General features: G+C 39.1%; 1 protein-coding gene across 2 annotated transcripts in view; it reads left to right on the forward strand.

Moving 5' to 3' along the window:
* The window catches only part of dnm1b (dynamin 1b), a 34196-nt gene extending 14484 nt beyond the window's left edge, over positions 1 to 19712 (forward strand). The window contains exons 15-22 of one of the 2 annotated variants that reach the window (XM_072664348.1): positions 882 to 995; positions 9886 to 9995; positions 10320 to 10431; positions 10687 to 10698; positions 11250 to 11423; positions 11879 to 12120; positions 13204 to 13401; positions 17890 to 19712. In XM_072664348.1, the coding sequence (XP_072520449.1) occupies positions 882 to 995; positions 9886 to 9995; positions 10320 to 10431; positions 10687 to 10698; positions 11250 to 11423; positions 11879 to 12120; positions 13204 to 13401; positions 17890 to 17950 (1023 nt within the window). In that variant the 3' untranslated portion in view covers positions 17951 to 19712. The other variant, XM_072664349.1, reaches the window with a different exon arrangement.
* Positions 19713 to 20613: the final 901 nt, after the last annotated feature.

The following is a 20613-nucleotide window of genomic DNA, read 5'->3' on the forward strand; positions in this document are numbered from 1 at the left end:
TTACTAATTAAAGATTGTACAAATACTAATTTCCATGTTTCATTTGCATTCATCTAATACAGCTCAGCTAGCTCAGCTAGCAGACACATTTTCCTCCTGTCGTGCCCCTGGCCTTGGGCTTCTTCACTGTAGTAATGGAAGCTTCTAAGAAGTACAATAATAGCTGGCTAATAATAATAGTGGCTTTTATTAAATGGAAGGTTTATAATAGCTGCCAGAAATGCTCCTGCAAATCTAAAAGACCACCCCCTATCACACACACTGTTACTGTAAATAGTTAAGTGAGTAGAAGATGGACTGATTTCCAAATTGCATAAAGTTAAAGATGAAACATTCTTTTCAACATATTAAACATGATTAATGTAGTATTTTTTTTTTTGGACAACTATAGGCACGGAGCACCATGCAAAACAAAAGTTTGGGGTGTCCCAAAAGAGAAGTGATGAAAATTTGACTCCTACAACCTTGTCCCAACAATTAGCAGTCATGGGCCTTTAAGCTGCTGCCTAGTGCTCTGATAATTATGCCCACAAGGAGAATACTATAAGAAGAGGCAATGCGTTTTATATATATATATATGTCCTGCTTGAACACACCACTCTAAACTAAGACTCCTAACACTGCATTCAACTACCTTTGTAACATGATTCACCCAAGCATCAGCTAAATGCTGTAAAATATAACATGTATAATGTATAATAATATAATAATATACTGTATAATATATAATTTATATTAATGCATTGGAAAAGACCATCATATTGCCATTTTATGTTTTCTCTTTTCTCTTCATTTCTTTCCTGAAAATCAGTCACACACACACATGCAGTGATACAGCCCTCTAACTTTGTGCTACATTAAGCCTCTGTGTTTGTGTGTAGGTGATCAGAAAGGGCTGGCTAACCATCAATAACATCGGCATCATGAAGGGAGGAGCAAAGGAGTACTGGTTTGTGCTGACTGCTGAGACTCTGTCGTGGTACAAAGATGACGAGGTGAGTCCCTATTGCCTTCTACTCTGCAAAAAACGATATCATGGATGACAAGCGAAAGCATCTCAAATGTAGTCAGTATACATACATAACAGCTCCTGGGACGAGAAATGGGTCACCTTGCGTGTTTAAGGTGGTAGTAACTTCAGGCTCCTGCAGATGGAGTTGCACAAGTACAATGTGGGATGGGACTCCTAGATTGAGAAGAGGTGAAACAGTGAATGTCTTGTTCAATGCATGGACAATGGGTCGCAAAGCAGATGTTAATTAATGGCCAAATGGAATGATAAGCCAAAGTGTGAAGGAAGTAGCTAAATTTGCAGGTGTATCAAAGCGCATGGTCATACGGGTATACCAGCAGTGGCAGAAATCCCAGTGGACAGGAAATTGTGGCTTCCAGGCTTCAGGTCCTTCACAACCAATTTCTGAAAGAACACTCCACAGGAAACTGCATACCATCAACATATGGAGCAGAGTGGCACGCAAGAGGCCCTTGCTCACTTCTGCTCAAGAATGAATTTTCTGTAGACTGTGATTGCTGCCGCTGCTGGTAGACCCGTATGACTGTGCGCTTCCATACACCTGCAGATTCAGTTACTTCCTTCACACTATGGCTTTAGACACTCCTAAATTCAATCGCTCCTTTTTACCATTTATTAACATCTGCTTTGCGACCAATTTTCCACACATCGAACGAGACATTTGCTGCAGCTAGATAGTCCACCTTAAGACATACAAAGTGACTAACTGTTTGCCCAGGGAGCTTATTTCTCATTTTGAGATTTCTAAATTATCTTTTGGAATTTGTCTCTGGTCAATGTTTCATGGTCACTGTATCTTTAAAAAACAGAATTTCCCTGCGGAATAAGATTAATTTACTATAATTGTCTTGTTTTATTATTTAAGCTGCTTTCACGTGCCAGTGTATCATTTTTTGCAGTGGTCATACTTGACCAACATTCGCTGGGGTCCCAAAACCCCCCTGAATCATCTCATGTTTAGTTAAATGTTCTGATACTTTCATACCTCAGGGTAAGGGAGGGGTTTCAGTTGCCCTCACGCCATCAGCCAGAGTGTATTTAGGCTATGTGTCTGGGAACACGTTTTCCCTGTGATTAATGCATTGGCTCTAATGTATTGTTTTGATTACGCTTTTTCCCTGGAAAGCACTCAGCTTTTGGGTTGGTGAGGACAGCCACTGTACTGCGAAAAATGCTCATCGCATTAATTAGTACGTAGTAAATGCAGGAGCTCTATTCTTAGCTGTGGTTATATAGCGCAACTTGCAACCTTACAGTGCTCTGATTAGGTGCATGTGTGCTACGGTACCTCCACGACCCCCAAGCCCAGCCCCCACCCTGCGGCTGAGACAGCAGGCATGAAGCTGGGGTAGACTAGCCTGCTCTGGGCCTAGGGGAGAGGGGCATATGGTTTTCATTACCATACATACCAGACTCAGAGTCTGCAAGCCCAACACTTCCACAAGTCTTTGTGAAGAAAAACCCAACACTTCCTTGAGTCTCCCAAAAGCTGGAGCAAATGGAAACGAGCCTTGTCTTATCAGACAGGGGTGTTTAAAGGGCATGTGATAGAAATATCTTGAATCAAAGACTGGTGGTAGTGTGTGTGTGTGTGTTTTAGATTTGTGTCAGTGTAAAGAGGATTTTGGCCTGAAAGGTTCAGTGTTGCAGGCACTGAGTCTTGGACACTTAAATGTTTCAAATCTGTGCAGCTTATCCATGTGAATAAAGCATATTACGTGGGCTCATTCTTGACTTCCATTTAACTGACTTTTGGGAAGAATTGTGTTGACGTACAATATTTCGTTCATGTGGAAATTATGTGAATTTGCAGCAGGTTTCAGTGAACCCATGCATAAAATTCACTCTTTATATCAAGAAGTGATGTAAAGAAAGAGCACAGAGAACTACGTCTTTCTCCAGAAATGAGTTTTTTTTATTTAGTCATATTGTGAACATAACACATGATGCAGCTGTTCGGAGTGTGTTATCATAAACAGGATTGCACTGATAAAAACATAGACAGACACACATGCCATATATGTTTTTTATTTTAATATATGCAGACAAATGTTTTGGCTTTGATCATTTGGTAAAATTAGGTGAAATTCTTAGAAAATCCTAGAAATCCTAGAAATCCTTCTCCTTAACAAAGAAAAAAATACTGGTAATTTGCTTAATTTAATTTAACATATTGCAACATATTTAAAAATGTTTGTGTGTGTATGTGTGTGCACAAGTAATGTGTTTTCTTTAAAAAGAAAATAATTAGTGCTCTAAAATGTGCAGAACATTTTTATATGCAGAATTTATTTATATTTTTTATTTTGTTACTGTACATGTTTTAATCACTTAGAAAATCAACTAAATCTGTTATTTAACCAGGGGACACAAACAATCACTCATAAAAATTAATATCATCATATCATATTCATTCATATCATATATAATTGTTTTTCTCTATTTACGTCTCTATAACACTTCCCGGTGACTGGGTGAATTACAAATAATCTAAAAACATAAAAACCTTTTACGTTAGAAACTCAGAACTCAGTCTGACCTTCTGCTTAAAGTTACCATTGTGTAATTCATTCATCGATGGATTCCATTGTGTGTTCTCCTGTTCAGCCTAACCAATGTGCAGACTACTGTACAATCACTACTTCCTGAACAGGTAGTCTGAACACTGGGCAGGCGGGCCAGGCCTCTAAATCCACAGGGATAGTCCAGACTGCTCTGCTGCACTGAAAACAAACAAATACAGTATATTAACATGGATCTGGATAAAACAGACTGCAAAAGAGCAATTTACATAACAATAAACTTCAATAAGTGGTTAAAAGCACACATCTAGCAAATACAAGCCTAGAATGCATAACTGACTGATCTGCATGTGTGTCTGTTGCAGTAGCATTATAGCGGTAACACATTTCTAACATGTCTTGCTTGTAGTTTGTGGACTTGAACTGTCTCACACATCACATCACTCTAAAACTGAAAATGTAAAAGTTTGCCACAAAAAATCTGGCAATCAAATATAAAAGGAGACAGGAGACTTACAGCATATCTGTATGGGTAGTTGAGAAAAAGTAAGAGAAGCTATGTTTGCTGGGCAGCGTCCACAATCCGTGCCATGCATTGTCTCTTTTTTTAGGTTTCAAAGCCCACATGCAGCCCATAAGCACTTGAAAATACTTTAAAGGATACCTCAGTGCTCGCGGGTCCGTGCCAAATGGCTTTGGCATACGATGATCAGGCGTTTTCTTGCTCTTCTCAGAAACCTTTGACCATCCTTTCCTCCATCCATCCCACCCTCTCTCTTTCTCTCTCTCCCTCTCTCTCTTTCTCTCTCTCTCTCTCTATCTGTGGCAAAGCGCCGGTGGAGGTCCTAAGGAGTAGTGGGTGGGTTGGGGGGGGTGTAGAGGAGGGTCTTCTGAGGGGTCTCGGAGTTTGAGGGCTCTGAGAGAAGGCAGGAACGTGGGTGGCAAAAAGCCTTTTTCTCTCCCAGCTCTTTCACCTTGACCTGCTCATAAAGCTCCCCCGAAACCACCTAGTCTTCGTAACCCATGCGCCGTGAAGAAAAGACAAAAACGTTGGTGAGGGAGAGGTCGGATGAAATTTAGATGAAATTGTTTAGCAGTTCAGCCCCAGATCTCTCCAAACAAAGTTTGTAATGGAAGCTAGAATGGGCGCAATTGGACCTCCGGTCTAAGCAAGTTTTGCTTAAAGTAAGGCGTAGATTTTGCAGAATCGACGTGGCAGATTTTTCCTCAGCAAGAGATGGAAAAAGAGAGAAGGCAAGGGAGCAGGAGGAGGCGGAGCATGATTTTCCCCCCTTTTCGGGTTTATCTTTCTTTTCTTTTTTTTTATTAAACAGGAAGTGCAAGGTTGGAGGTCAGCAGGAAGTGAGAATTGGCCTCTCTGGCAGGTCAGACTAATGTTGAAGACCTGTCAGTAGAAAGGCCGGCACCAGCCTGAGTGTTTATGTGTTTCTGGTGATTGGTAGTGGGTTTCCATATGTGTATGTGTGTGAGTGTGTGTGTATATATATGTGTGTGTGTGTGTGTGTGTGTGTGTGTGTTTCTCTCCTGCTGTGTGTGAGTTCGGGGTGGAGAGACAGAGAGAGGCTGACTTAAGGAATGTTGGAGTTTCTTGGCGTGGAAGCTGAGTTGTAGTGTCTCCAGATGTGCAGGCCTTTGGTCTCTACCTCACTCCGTGCTGCTTTTTCTCTGAAGCTCACTTCCTCTCCTCAGGCTGCATAAAGACCTCTTTATACTGGCTTTATACACACACACACACACACACACACACAGAACACACATCACACACGCATACTTGTTTTTATATACAATATCAGAACGTAAGGTCATACATACGTCCAAAAGGCATTACATATAATGTCCCTTGTCTCTCCAACTTTACAGAAAAAGGGAAAAACTTTAGCAATGTTCAATGGAAGTCAGTGTAAAATATTTTATTCCAAGTCATTTTAGAAATGTAAACAACAAATTTTTGTAAAGAACTAATTTTAACACAATGTAAAGAACAACTGCCAGATTCACTTTTTGTCAAAATGTGAAAATTTGCAAAAATGAGGGACAGTGATAATAATGATCTATATGTAAAAGCAATGCGTGTAAGTATTACTTACAGGATAATCCAACAATTTGATATCGCTTGTGATATAAAAACCTTTTGTTTTGTTTTGTGTAAAATGTTTTTCGACTTATACAAGGATGTAAATATTGTAAAGTATACATCAAATGGTAATTGGATTCAAATATGATTCCATAGGTTTAAATTGTAAACCATGTACTGTAGTTATGTCTTTATTTTCATACATTTTCTGCTTCAATATTTCATTACCAATGTTAAAACATGAGGAATGGGACTTTTGTGTCTTTTTAAAAGTATCTGCAGCTCACTGTTATGGTTACTTCTTTTATAAACCTGTTATAATTTTTTAAAACCGGTAAAGGTGTCTTAAATGAGCAGATTTCTTATTATTATATTATAATTGAATTTTATACAATACTGTGCCAACAAATTGGATTTATTTTATTAAGAATAGCCATTTCAGACTTCTAAATAGCTGTGTAAATGTATGTCGTTTTATGTAATACGAACGTTCTTAAGCTTAACTCTAACTTTAACCTCAGGGACACAAAAGTTGTTGTTTTTAAAAAGTGTCAGGATGCCTTTGCCCTGAAAACATATAAAAACATAACCAAGGCAACCACACACAAATACAAATAAGTGAAGCTACAAGAGACTGAAGAGCAGATGTAGCTTTACAAATTCAGAATTCATCCTCTAAAAACCTCTTTCCGGTGTAGTCTGATGACTGGGAGTGCAAGCATTAGATGGGATATGTGAGAAGGAGAGACAACAAAACAGTGAGAGGGAGAGGAAGAGAGCTGCTGAAATGCTACATGACCTTTACTGGCAGAATTCCCTTCTTGGTGCCGATGTTCAGGACTATGATTTTACCCCTTTTAATCATTCAAAGCTGGGTTGAGTTCATGTCCGTATCAGTCATAACAAACTGGATCAGCATATGACACTGGAACCATTCCCATTACTAAATGTACATTTAATTATGTAATGATGTCTATTTCTGAGAAACATCTCATTAAAATGTAGACTATATTGACAAAAGTATTGGGACACCTGCTCATTCTTATGTAGTTTCTTCCAAAATCAAGGATATTAAAAAAGAGTTGATCCAGGTTTTGTTGGAGCAACTGTCTCTTTTGTTCATTCAACTCATTCAAATGACTAAAAAATACTGGGACTGGGTTTACTATGAACGCTAAACATAATGACTAGTTTTGCAGGCATGTTTTCAGTGTCGTTTCCCTTTTAAGATGATGTAGAGGAGCTGGCATAGATAGATAGAAGATAGAAATGAACAGCAATATAAATTTCATTCAATATAAATTACAGTAAATGTGCCACTGGCCTTGAAGCCAGGGCCATACCCATTATAGTAAGGTATATGGAGCAGTTCAGCAATGGCTGAATACAAAGTTTCATGCACTTAGAGGGCACTTTAAAAGAAAAGCTAACCAATTGCCACTTCACAGTCAATTCTTTTTCATTTCTTATAGAGAGGAGTAATCAGACACTTTCTCCGCCTTTGTGCTTGTGATTCAATATTTTTTTACTAGGCCTGAATCCAGCCATCTTCTCCAAGAGTCTGTTATTACTGGAGACAGATCTGTTATTATTGGATACTTACAGTGAGAGTGAAAATGCTCATACGTTACAGAATGGTATGAGATTTAACTGAACTGCCTTTGTAATGTGGGGGTTGAAATAATGCACTGCGGAGCAGTTTGTGGGTTTAGTGAAGTTTGATGGAATATCAGTGGCTTGTTTTTTTGCACACTCTTAAAAATGCAGCATTCTTTGAGAAACGTGTTTGGTTTCCTAAAGCAGAGGTTCTCAAAATTTGCATTCGGGAACCTTTTTTTTTTTTAAGGACACATTTATTTTATGAATACAATACAGTTGAAATGTCCACACAAATTAGATAAATATGTATTTGATTGGGGCACAAGACTTTCTCCTTTTGTTTGTGGCTTTTTTCTTTCACAATCTGCTGAGCTACTAAATTAGAACCACCTGGCACTTTCTCCAGTGTTTTAGCCAGACTCCATTTTAGTTTGTTGGTAGAATGGGGGTGCTTTGTTAGCAGATGTCTAAGATAGCTAACCTGGCTTCATGGCCTAACATTTTGACACAGATGCATAGGTGTTGAACCAAACAGTGTGAGAGTATAACCTACATTTCCTTTGCAGTCTTGAAGGCTTGAAGAATGAAATCAATCATTTTCTGTTGGACTTGCCTGATGTCTGAGCAGTTTGTTCAACTGTAAAATATATTAAAAATAGGTTTCTGACTCTACTATACTATAGTATATTACTACAACGCAATAAGTATAATTACCAAATGAATGCACCAATCCACCTATGGTATTTGAAGATGTTAGCAGTCCTATAAGTTGTGAGGCATTCAGAGGGTTGCATCTATGAGCATCTAGGTGCCCATGACCCTGTCGGTTCACCGGTTGTCCTGTTCTTGGACCAGAAAATCCCCACAAAACCTGCTTAAAGACACCACTTACCATCACTGTTCTTAAAAGAACCAAACTTAGTCTAGTCATAATTTAGAAATTTACTTGTATGATACTTGAAATTTAGCTAAATTTTGCTAGACAGCCGAGGCGAAGACCTTGCAGACCATGGTACAGGAAAAGCATAATTAGCAAAGTCTGGAGGTGATTCCTGCAGAGAAATCTAGCTGAAAACCAGCTTTTGCTGGTAGCTGGTTTCACATGGTCTAAGCTGGTCATTGATGGTCAAGGTGGTTGAAGCTGGTCATCCAGACGAAACCATACCCTTTGCTGGTAAGCTTGCTGGCCAACCAGCTTGCTAATGTTGGTCATGCTGTTCAACCAGCATGGTCAAGCTTTGTCACACTGGTGGTCTAGCTTGGTCAGCTGGATCATGCTTGTAGAACATCTAAACCATCAAACTCCCTACACTATCCTGATCAAGAGCTAAGCTGGTCAACCAGCTTAAGCGGTCCAGGCTCCTTTTTTCAACAGGGATGAGCTGTTCTCCAGCATCAACAGTTATTTCTGAAATCAAAGGTTTTAAAAAAGAGTTTGTCCTGTTTTTGTTGGAGTAACTGTATCTACTGTCCAGGGAAGGCCTTCTACTAGATTTTGGAGCATTGCTGTGAGGATTTGATTGTATTTTCAGCAACAATAGTCTTAGTGGAGTCAGGTTGTTGGATGCGTACCACCTCACCTCATCTCCAACTTATCCCAAAAGTATTGAATGTAGCACTCATTTCAGAGAGCACCGTTCCACTGCTCCACAGCTCAATTCTGGGGGTCCTTTATATCCTTCTAGCTCACGCCTGGCATTAGACATGGTGGTTCACGTTAATGTGCTCCAAAGAGTCCTATTCTACAAGCAATACTTCCCTACAGGGACTAGAAAAGCTGTCTGTGTGTACGTTTGCTCTTTTGTGTCAGTAATGGGAGTAATGTACAGTAGCTGAATGCATTCTTTAGAAAGGGGTGTCCATAAACATTTAGACATATATTGTGTATAGAGTCTGGGTTAGTGTCAAATGTAGAATAGCTTCAGTCTCAGATGAATTCTTCTTTTTTTTTATCTTCATGTTTATGCACATATCACTGCTGCATGGGTGTTCATGAAGCATGTTGCTGTGACTGGTCTGCAACTAGGCTACGTTGTTGATGTATGCACATTTTATACTGTTGGATCACAGCAGTATCGTTCTCTCCCACACACTTCTCTGATCCCCTCCTACTTGCTTCTTCATTTAGTCGTTTTATCTCTCCTTTCCTCTCCTCATGCAGGTATTCAGTGGAAAAATACATATTCCCAGCAGTACAGACAGCAACAAATCTGTGTATTCAAGAGAAAACAACAACTGGTTGCAAATCACTCCTCCCTTTCTGCACATGGGCTGATAGGAGACGGGTGTCTGTACTTAAAAGAGGAAAATTACTCACATTCTTTCCATCTTTGGTTTCTCAAATCCTAACAACAATTTGAATCATAACCAGACATAATAACACGTTGTTGGAAGAATGAATGAAGTGCCACTGGAAACAAGAACCCGCTGTTTCCTCAGAATCTAAGAATAGGCTCTGATTCGGGAGCGGTTTGTCTCTTTACTAATTACCGATTTAGCATCATTACACATGCACCAAAGCTGACTGTAGATCAGCATTTCTGATCTGTTGTACTTAATTACAGGCCCTCAAGCCTCATAAGCTCCAGCTCAGCCTGGTGGTCCATGCTGCCATCTTACTTTGCTTCCCTCTACAGGAGAAAGAGAAGAAGTACATGCTGCCCGTGGATAACCTGAAGCTCCGAGACATTGAGAAAAGCTTCATGTCCAGCAAGCACATCTTTGCTCTCTTCAACACTGAACAAAGGTCAGTGCAGGTGTATTATTTTATATTTACCCTTAGATGTCAGGATTTACTTTCCATTGTATATCAAGCGTGATTCGGGTCTTACCTCATTGTTTGTGTAATCAGTAATTGAGTGAAGATTAATTTGAAGATTGGAAAAGAATAACTGGATGGGGAAAGGCATTGGAGTTATACATAACTATATACACCAATCAGCCATAACATTTGCACTTAAGTAGGACTCCCCAGTTCCGCTATAACAGATATGACCACTTAAGGAAGTCCTCTGAAGACATAGAGCTTTATGTGTACCGCTGTGGTGATCGTACTACTTGTGCTACTCAGGAACGTGTATAAGGACTACAGGCAGTTGGAGTTGGCCTGTGAGACACAAGAAGAAGTAGACAGCTGGAAGGCCTCCTTCCTGCGTGCTGGTGTTTACCCAGAACGCATCATGGTACGACAAGCCATCATGAATCCTATTTGCACATATATTCATTCTAATCTACCAAACATCATAACCATCAGTAACTGAAGTTCTTACTGATTGATATGCTCATCTAAAAGTGACTGTATATTTTACACTAAAATATACAGTGTTTGTTCATAAGACTATTACCAGGTAACAAGATCCCCATTGCTTTGACTGCCATACTAACGCTAACACTTGTCAATGTATCTTTTCTTTACTGACACCTTTCCACTCCGAAAGGACAAGGAAAAGGTAAGTAAGGACTTCATTCAGACCAGCTTCAAATTTTTAGGCTATTCAACAGTAGTATATCGTTGTTGTTACGCAAAACACCTGTGTACTTACACAAAAAATCTCCCAAATTTAAACTTGAAGGGGATGTTTAGTGGAAGTTGTCTTTTTAGAATTTCTATTGGTCCATTCATCAATTTCAAGATATTTGGACACAATTTATAAAACAACTGGCAAAATCAAATTATGTCAAAAAGTGAAAAACAACAAACATGAACAAGGTTGTGCTTGACAGAGATGATTTGATAAGTAAAGGCACTGTAAACTGCTTTTTAATACATCTGTTATTGTAGCTTAAAGGTAGTGTGTTCAAATAGTGAAAATAGATAGATTTAACAAATGATGGATTATATGTTTTTTTAAGATAGCAGAAAAGAAATTATTATCCCAAAAAAACATCCTGTTATGTGAATAATCCAGTTTTGGATTTACACTCCTGTAGTTTAGGACAAGTTTCAGGGTTTCTGTTTAATCAGCTCTGCTCTGCTGTCCCCTCTTGCTATGTTCCGCAGCAGAGTGAAGCCAGTGAGGAGAGTAGCTCGGACAGCTTCATGCACTCCATGGATCCTCAGCTAGAAAGACAAGTGGAAACCATTCGCAACCTTGTGGACTCCTATATGGGCATTGTCAACAAGACTGTGCGTGATCTCATGCCCAAGACCATCATGCACCTCATGATCAACAATGTAAGTGTCTGTATCTGTGTCAGTTTGTTTTAATTTTATTTATTAATCTTAAGACACGTGTGTTGGATTGTCAGTGTATTTTACTGTGCGTGATACAGAGCACTAGGCATCCTGGTAAGGAGATAATGTTGATCTTTTCAGTGCTCCAAAGGTCTTATTAATATTCAGTATTTGACATCAGCTTTTGAATGTGGCTCAGCTAATCAGAAAACAGATCCAGATTCAAAAAGGAAAGCGCTTGCAGTGCTGTTGTAATTTAAAAGTCTAAGCTGTGCAGTTTTTTTTTTGCTAAGCAGTAGGGCTCCCTGAATATCCAGGTGACTGTACGACCTTTGACTGTAACCTATATTTGGTTGATTGGCTGTTACTAAGGACAAGTGTTTCAAGTGGATCCTGTGTTAAAATATTCTCACTCCTAAAAATGTTCTTCTGCATCTTCCTCCCGTCCTCTAAAGACTAAAGAATTTATCCATGCTGAGTTGCTGGCTCAGCTGTACTCGTGTGGAGACCAGAACACGCTGATGGAGGAGTCCGCCGAACAGGCGCAACACAGGGATGAGATGCTGCGTATGTACCACGCACTCAAAGAGGCCCTCCACATCATTGGAGACATCAGCACCACCACTGTCTCCACTTCTCTGCCCCCACCAGTCGACGACTCCTGGCTGCAGGTGCAGGGAGGACCCTCAGGACGCAGGTCTGGCGAATTCTTAAGCTCTCAATTACCAATCAGATCTCACTACCCTGGGCCTTCTCCTTTTTTAAAAAAAGTCAAAAACTTTATATAAATGTATACAGTTGAAACCAGAAGTTTACCTACACTATATAAAAATACAGTGTTTCTCTTCTCACTGTCTCACATGAAATCAGAATATACCTTTCCCATTTTAGGTCAATTAGGATGACCAAAATTATTTCTATTTGCTAAATGCCAGAATAATGAGAGAGGGTTAATTAGATACACACCTGTGGATGTATTTTAAGGCACACCTGAAATGTACTGCTTCTTTGTGTAACATCATGGGAAAGTCGAAAGAAAACATGAGGATAGAACATTATGTGGAAATACTGAAGCAACATCTCAAGGCATCAGCCAGGAAGGAAAAGCCAGGAAGTTAAAGCTTGGGCGCAAATGGGTCTTCCAAATGGATAATGACCCGAAGCATACTGCCAAACTGGTTACAAAGTGGCTTAAGGATAACAAAGTCAGTGCAGTGGAATAGCCATCACAAAGTCCTGATCTCAATCTTCAGGAGGAATGGGACAAAATTCCTGCCAACTATTGTGAAAAGCTTGTGGAAGGATAGCCAAAACATTTGACCCAAGTCATACAGTTTAAGGGCAATGGTACCAAATACTTATGAAATTTATTTTAACTTTTGACTTTGAAGAAAGTAATAACAATTGCCTTAAAAATCCCTCTCTCATTATTCTGGCATTTAGCAAGTGGAAATAATTTTGGTCATCCTAATTGACCTTAAACGGTGCAAAAAGATTGTCATAGGCAAAGGGCGCGATTTAGTTGATGTCCAAACGGGTATGATAATAGGGTATTGGGCGAATGGTGGTAGCATCTTGGAAGACGCTAACCTAGTGTGATGTCCTACAGCTGCTATAGTATATAGTATGTAGTATATATGTGTATAGAAAATTGACTTCTTGCACATTGAGTGTCTCCCAAGGGCATAACAGTGGTACCGTATGGGCCACTGATGCCAGGGGGGACTGGCAACTCTATAATGAACACCTAAGGAATTTAGGTCTTTATTATTTTACTCAGGTCCCCCATGTCCAGCCCCACACCCCAGCGTCGGGCCCCACCTGGGCCACCTCGTCCTGGCGGTCGCACTGCTCCAGGACCCCCTGCAGCTGGAGCTCCACCTGTCCCCTCCCGACCTGGAGCTTCCCCTGACCCCTTCGGTGGGGCTCCACCCCAGGTTCCCTCCCGGCCAAACCGCGCTCCTCCAGGTGTCCCCAGGTGAGTTCCAATAGAAAACATTTATAGCAATTCAAACCAAGTAGTTTATAATATTGTACAGTATGTCTGATACAGTCAGTGAATTGCCAGTTTAGTACTGCATCACAGTGCAATATACTGTAAATGTTGTTTACTGCTGTGAGTACTGCTAATTTGAACAGTTGTTTGAGAGTAATTAACTAAAAACTATGCATTTTGTTCAAGTTTTGAAGGCGTGAATACACTTTATGTTGTTCATAAAGTGAGCAATGATCTACAAACCAACCCCCCCCCCCCCCCCCCCCTGCACTTTCTCTGCGATCCCACTACCCTGGACCTACTTCTTTTACTTTGGAAATAAGGGTTACTAATGCTTTTCCTCCTTCTTCCTTCACCTCTTTTTCTACTTTTTTCTGTTTTGACACTCTATGTACAGTTCAGTCTGGTTCCCCGTTCAGACAGTACTAACTCCATATTACCAAGACCCTTAAAGTTGTTTTCATTGTTAATAATTTGGTTATGTGGTTATAGTTCTCTGTGCTTTAGTATCATTCTGTTGTGAGTGAACCTTTGAAGATTCATTTTTTTATGTCATTTGATGTTCATCTCACATCACATATCATTCAATCCCACATCAGCTTTGTGAGATCATGCTCTAATAGTCCACTGTGATGAAAAGATACTGGGACTAAATAAAATAAGGGGTCAAATCAGTTCAGATAAAGCAGGAAACTGTTGTTGTTAATCCTCTGGTTGTCCTTGCCCACTCTGCCCATGCCTTCCCCATTTCGACATCCCCTAAATCCCTCCTACAATGACTTCGGTTATTCTTTCAGAATTTCTATCAGTGACCAATGAGGAGGTCTGCAAATGGTATGTCTGATGCATATTGTTCCTGTGTGACACTGTCATCATCTCTTTGCATGGTTTCTCATCTCTAATCCCCCTCCATACTACTTTTCTGTCCATCACCATTCAAATCTTTGCAGGCTACCGTGTCATTTTAGTAAATTTTCTGTTACTTTATTGATGGAGACGACAAACAGTCTTGAATGTGAAAAATGGTCTTGTTGTTGTGGTTTTATATATATATATATATATATATATATATATATATATATATATATATATATATATAACAAATACAAAATGAATAAATAATGTTTAAACATTATTGTTATTTTACTAAAGATCAGTTCTATGAAAACACTGAGCCTTTAATTTTAGGCATGTGCACAAAAAATTAAGCCTTTCAGGAAAAGACTTTTTGTTATAACCTGTAACTTAAAGATCATCATCCAAACCGTCATCCCTTCACAATGTGTGGTTCTAAATGTTTTTGAGGTGACTAGTTATTTTTTTGATGTTGTTATTTTTTTATTTAATATCATTCCAGTTTATAACAAAGTAAATCTTAATGCATTTATACCCAGCTAATAATATTTGAGCTCATCAAATAACCACTTCTTAATGCTTTTAACTGTTTTTGGTCATTGGAACACTCTAAATGCACTTCCACAAAATAGAGTAATCACAGTTTAAATTTCTGATATACAGAATTTTCTGACACCAATACTCATTCTTAAATAGTATGTATATCAGCTAAAAAAGATTCTGATTTGGTGTATCAACACCAATGTAACAAACGTCAGTCAGCAAGTTCCTCTCCTGTACACAATTTCATATCAGACAATTCTGAAAAAGTGAGTACATTTCAATAGTTCATCAGATTATGTAGCAATGTTGAAATCAGTGAAACTCCCCTTTAACCCCTTAAACAGATGGACCTCAGGTGGGTCGAAAAGTGTTATTACAAACTTCTATTACCAAAGAATACCCTAGATGATATGTCATCAATCCCATCTGTAAATAACAAAAAATCTGGTAATGACCTCCTCTGGCAATGACAAGTTGTCATTCCAAGTCAGTGTACCATCCACTGATCTAGAATCTGTTGTTATTTTAAGGTACAGTTGCTACATGGCATTGCTTTATTAAAGTAAAGGCATTCCCTTATCATTAGTAGGCCCATTTCAGTGTTTGTTGACTGTTCATTAGAACCCTATGTCTGTGTGTTCATTGCCAGTTTTGTTTGTTTGGTTTTTGATTGTGTGTCTTGTCCTTTCTGTCTTTCTGCATTTGTCTGTTGGTTGTCATCATCTTTGAAGTCGGCGAGCTCCAGCCTCACCAACAAGACCCCCCAGATCCACAGATTCCATTACAGACCACTAACCCTGGATTCCCAGTCAGAGGATAACTTCTGCCTCCTCTGCTTCTCTCGCTCACGCACATGCACACAAACACATGCACAAGGTTGCAAACCCCCCAGGTTGCAACCTCATTAGATGCACGTGTTTATTTGAAGGCACACTTGTCCTTTGAACAATCACACACAAAGGAAGAAGACAGTCAAGCTAATGATATTTAAAGTGCATTACTATGGATGTGATGGATGCTGTGATTCACAGATGACTCAATGCAGGCAGTTGTGTGTGCCATTTCACTTCATCACCAGTATAAGCTCTTTATATGTCACAATGAAGAACAATGAACAATGTACAAACACCACATACTCATGTATTTTGAGTATTTAACGATTCCAGCCTACATTTCTCTAAATGCTTTATTCTAGTATAAATGCAAGCACACAAATGCTAAATGGCCTTGGCTTGGCTGTACAGAAAGTCTTTAGTAATATGTGACCTCTGGTCCCCCTGCTGCCTCACGTCCTGCTCTCCCAAGATTGACCTGCATGCTGCTTGGTCCAAGCAAAAGCCCCCCTGCTAAACACTCTCTCGCTGACTTACTGCCACTTCCCTGAGATTAAAACCCGCACTATTCACACACTAGCATGTAACCATTAGCATTTTCCCTCTAGAAGATGGAATTAGCAATTTGGTTGAATAGGAGAAACTGTCTGGACTAATTTGAGCTCCTTTAAGTGCATGCCTGCTTCATTTATTTTTATTTATTTTCATTTTGTTGCCAGATTACAACCACAGAGACTTACCAAAACATAGATTTCTAACCCCAGAAAAAACAGATCTGGATAGTAATTCTCAAGGTATCATGATAAGACAGAGCTAATGATCCTTAAGCAAACTACTTGGGGTAGTTTGTATGACATGAGGAGTGCGCATCATCATCTACATATGAGCAATAATATCACTTTTTATTGAAGCACTGTATTGTTACTTGGCTTTGTTTTGTTGGAATGACTTTTACTGTGCGTTGAACTTCTGTAAATGATAAATACATTAGCATATTGTCGTTGTCACGCAAAATCATGATTTTCACACTTTGACAGGATTTGAATCTGGCCGTTGTTCTTAACCTTGAGTCAAACTTTAATGATGAACGGACATGAAATGATCCAGATTGACTTCGAAATAATAAAAAAAAATCATTCTACATTGACTTCCATTGAAAGTTCAGAAAGTTTTTCCTTCTCCTGTAAAGTTGGTATTTTGGAGGTGACAGCGATGATATACTGTAATGTAGTATATACAGTACTGTGAAAAAGACTATGAGACTATGTTTAATATATATAACCTCTCACATATAATAATTATTTTGAGTTATTTTTAGCACCAGTCAAGAAAAAAGGCAAAACCATATACAGTATTTTAAGACATTACACAAGAGCTTTAACAACTTTACATATTGTCCAATGAAAAACATGTACCACTAAAATGTTGACTTCACAGGAGACTGCATAAATGCTCCTAACTCTGAATGTAATTTAGAGCATTTCTATTTCTGTTCATCCAGAATTATGTACAGAGCACACGGTTCAAACCATGAAAAAAAACCAAAAAAACAGGCAAAATGGAGATACATAGTTTTCATTGGACAGCAGTGATATACATTTATTTATATTTAGTATGCGTCCATACGAAATACCTTTACCTTTCTTTATTTACCTCGCATTACGTTGCATTCCTTTCAGTGCTGTACACCTCCACCTCCTTAGACCCTTTTCTTAGACCATTCCCTGCTTCTCAGCATCCAAGAAATCTCAGACATTTTTAAATGATGTTGAGGTCCGGACTCTTGGGTCAGTCTGTTGTTCAGAGAACAGCAACAATCTTCAGCAGTTTGAGTTTCTTTTTTCTTTGACTACTTTCTTATGAAGTAAAATAAATGAAGGGTGGTCTCAGACTTTTGCACAGTATGTATATCGCATATTGTCGCTGTCAGAACGAATCTCCAATATCTCCAAAAAGGAAATTTGACAGGAGAAAGAGAAAGATAAAGGACAGCATTCTTCATTTTAATGTAAATAAATGTAACAGGATTTTGAAAATGTAGGTTTTGTCTAACGGCGACAGTATAATAATTTATTTGATGCTGAAATGTAAAACCAGCAATAATATAATATAATAATAATAATAGCTAATTGATAACAATAAGTGCTACGTATTGCTTCAGATAGACATGCTTGCAGGTGCTTTTATTTTTCCCCCCAGCTTTAGTTTCTCCTGTTCGCTTTCTTCTCTTTTCCGCTAGCCGTCCGAGCAAAGGGAGCCCTTCTCACGGAGAGAGCCCTCATCCTTCGTTTGAGTCGTAGAACCCAACCTTCCTCCTTCTCTCCCCTCTTCTCCCGCTCCCTCTCTATCTACTGCCTTTCCTCTGATCAAGAGGACGTTGAAAAGCATGGACACAAAAGGCATGGAAGATCCTAGATGCTGCGTAGCTGGCTGTGTGTGTCAGCTAGGAGCTAAAATCTGTTTACAGTACTTAACGGGTAGTGTGTGATTCGATCTGGAGCAGACACAGAGGGATTTTGGCAGGGATCATGGGAGAACTGAGGAGCCTCTCTGTTTGTGCCCCAAGCTACTCACTTTGTCAAGGGTCTGTGAGTGGAATGACCAATGTGGACTTGTATCACCGTGTCGAGTCACCTGCAGTGTTACTTGTACTGAAGATGCTGTGCAGTGTTTCTATGTTTACACAATAGATAATGTCAAGGTGTTCTATATTGAGCTGTCACTCACACTGAAGGAGTACTCACAGCACGTTTTGCCTAGTTAAAAATGCCAACTTCTCCATGTGGACGAGAGGACAAGTGCAACTCTCATGTTTTATTCCTCTGTCCACAGCTGATGGAAGTATAACCTTGGCTATTTTGTGGTGCTTCATGTTTAAGGTCAGAAATGTAATTTAAACCACATAGTGTCAATTTTGTCCTCAGTCTGGGGTCATTCGTGTTGCCAAATATGCTAAAAATGCTAATGTGGCTAATTATGACTGAAAGCTGGTAGACTATAGAGGTGAGTAGATGCAAGTGCAATTGTGTGGTAAAATAAGATCAATATTACTAAGAGTACTGCTGACGTAGATTTGTGAATAAGGTCATGTCTACTTTATGCTCAGTTCCAATGTAGCTTTTCACACTGAATTGCTTTGACTATTTTAATTAGTCTCAAAAGAGACATTGCACCAAACAATGCGTTTACGGATGTTTCACTGTAGTCTGACAGGAAATAGGGTTTATTTATACCACGCATCTCACTTTTCAGTGCTGTGAAATTCCACTTCTGCTTTAGTCATTATTTCATTGAAGCAGCAATACTTGGGATTACTTGGGATAGCTACTCTACCCACCTCTGATCAGTTAGCGTTATGCAAACAAGATCATGCTAACTGAGCCCCATTTTCTTCACTTTCATTCACTGTCAGCCACATTCTCATTTTTTGTTTTTGCATTGACGTGAAGTATTCCTTTGAATGAGCTGTAAATATGTTGGAAAATGTATTGTGCAATGTGTCTGATTGAGAAATTGCGTCAGAGTTAATGTTAATTTCAAACTTATAAGAGTATTGTTAGGATTTATAGAATAAACCTATGTTTCTAATTTCTTGAAACATGATTGGAGGGATTTCTAAAATGGGACTTTGAAGGAAGAGAATATGTAGAACAGAATCTATTAAAAGCTACAAAAAGGAGGGAAACATTCACCAGCTAGTCCCTTACACAGATCGGAGAGTAATATTAACTACTATGCTATTTTTCAGTGTTATACACAGATTTGTAATGTATTTCTGTGCTATGTATGTGTGTGGTGCATCTTTGGGAATTGTGCTTCTGTTACTTGGTGTCCACAATAACTGTATGTACAATACTAAACTAAATATGAGGTGTAAAACTCAAAGAAGTGATTGTAAAGAGAGTGCTATGTGTGTATATTGTGAGGCCTGGATCATGCTCCTGTTCAAATGAATAGTGTGAATGTCTATGTGTCTTCCTGCTGCCTCCTGTATCCTCTTGCCATTGGTCTGGCCTCAGAAACTGGCCAGTGCTTTGTGATGAAATTAAAGTGTGGAAGACAGCGGTGTGTGCAAGTGTCTGTTTAATTATATATTATAATAAGAATTCTTGCAGAAAGTAGAAATGGGCTATACTATATCACTTAGATAATACAAGGGCTAAAGTGTCTTGAGACCAACACTAATGTTTCTCATTATTAATATTTTTTCACATTAACTGGGCCAGGTTTCCTCAAAAAAGGATCTCAGTGCAAAGATTATTCTTAAATTCTTAAATACACTCTCTGCCACCTTGCTGAAAAATCTGGTCTTTAATCTAGCTAGACTAGGCAAAGCATTCTCTTTACTGGTCTACCAGCTGGTAGCTGGTATTGTGATGGTATAGCCGCTCTGCCAGCTTAATTAGCTTGGTCAAGTTGGTCAACCAACTTGGTAATACTAGTCTTGCTGGTCAAACGGCTTGGTTATTCTGGTCCTGCTGGTTCATGTTGGTTGACCATCTTGGCCGTCTACCAGCTTAACTGATTTGAGCTGGCCAACGTTTATTATTCAGCAGTAAAGAAGATCTTAATTAAGATGCTTTTGGGAAATTGGGTCCTGTACAGTCCGACCCTTTATACTCCTGTTCATTAATGTATTGTTGTAAATGTGTGCTTTCTGAGAAATTACAGATGTTAAATAACCAAAATGATCTAAATATGTTGCTGACTGAATAAAAAGTGGGAGCATGTCATTGTTCTGCTGGGTTTGTGCAATGTGCAGTACTTCCAGTTTGAGGGAGCTGCAGAGTGGCTGCACAACAAGGTTCAAAACCAGTTCACTGTGCAATTAAAGCCTCCAGAGAATTTAGTGTAGAGAGCAAGGGAAGTCCCCTATCAGCAATTATCTATATCACAGAGTAATGGAGAGTAAAGTTGCGCTCATACGAGCACGGATGTTTGGGTCAGCCTTGAACTGACCCAC

This window comes from Salminus brasiliensis, chromosome 20, assembly GCF_030463535.1.
Source record: "Salminus brasiliensis chromosome 20, fSalBra1.hap2, whole genome shotgun sequence".
NCBI classification, from domain to species: Eukaryota; Metazoa; Chordata; class Actinopteri; order Characiformes; family Bryconidae; genus Salminus; species Salminus brasiliensis.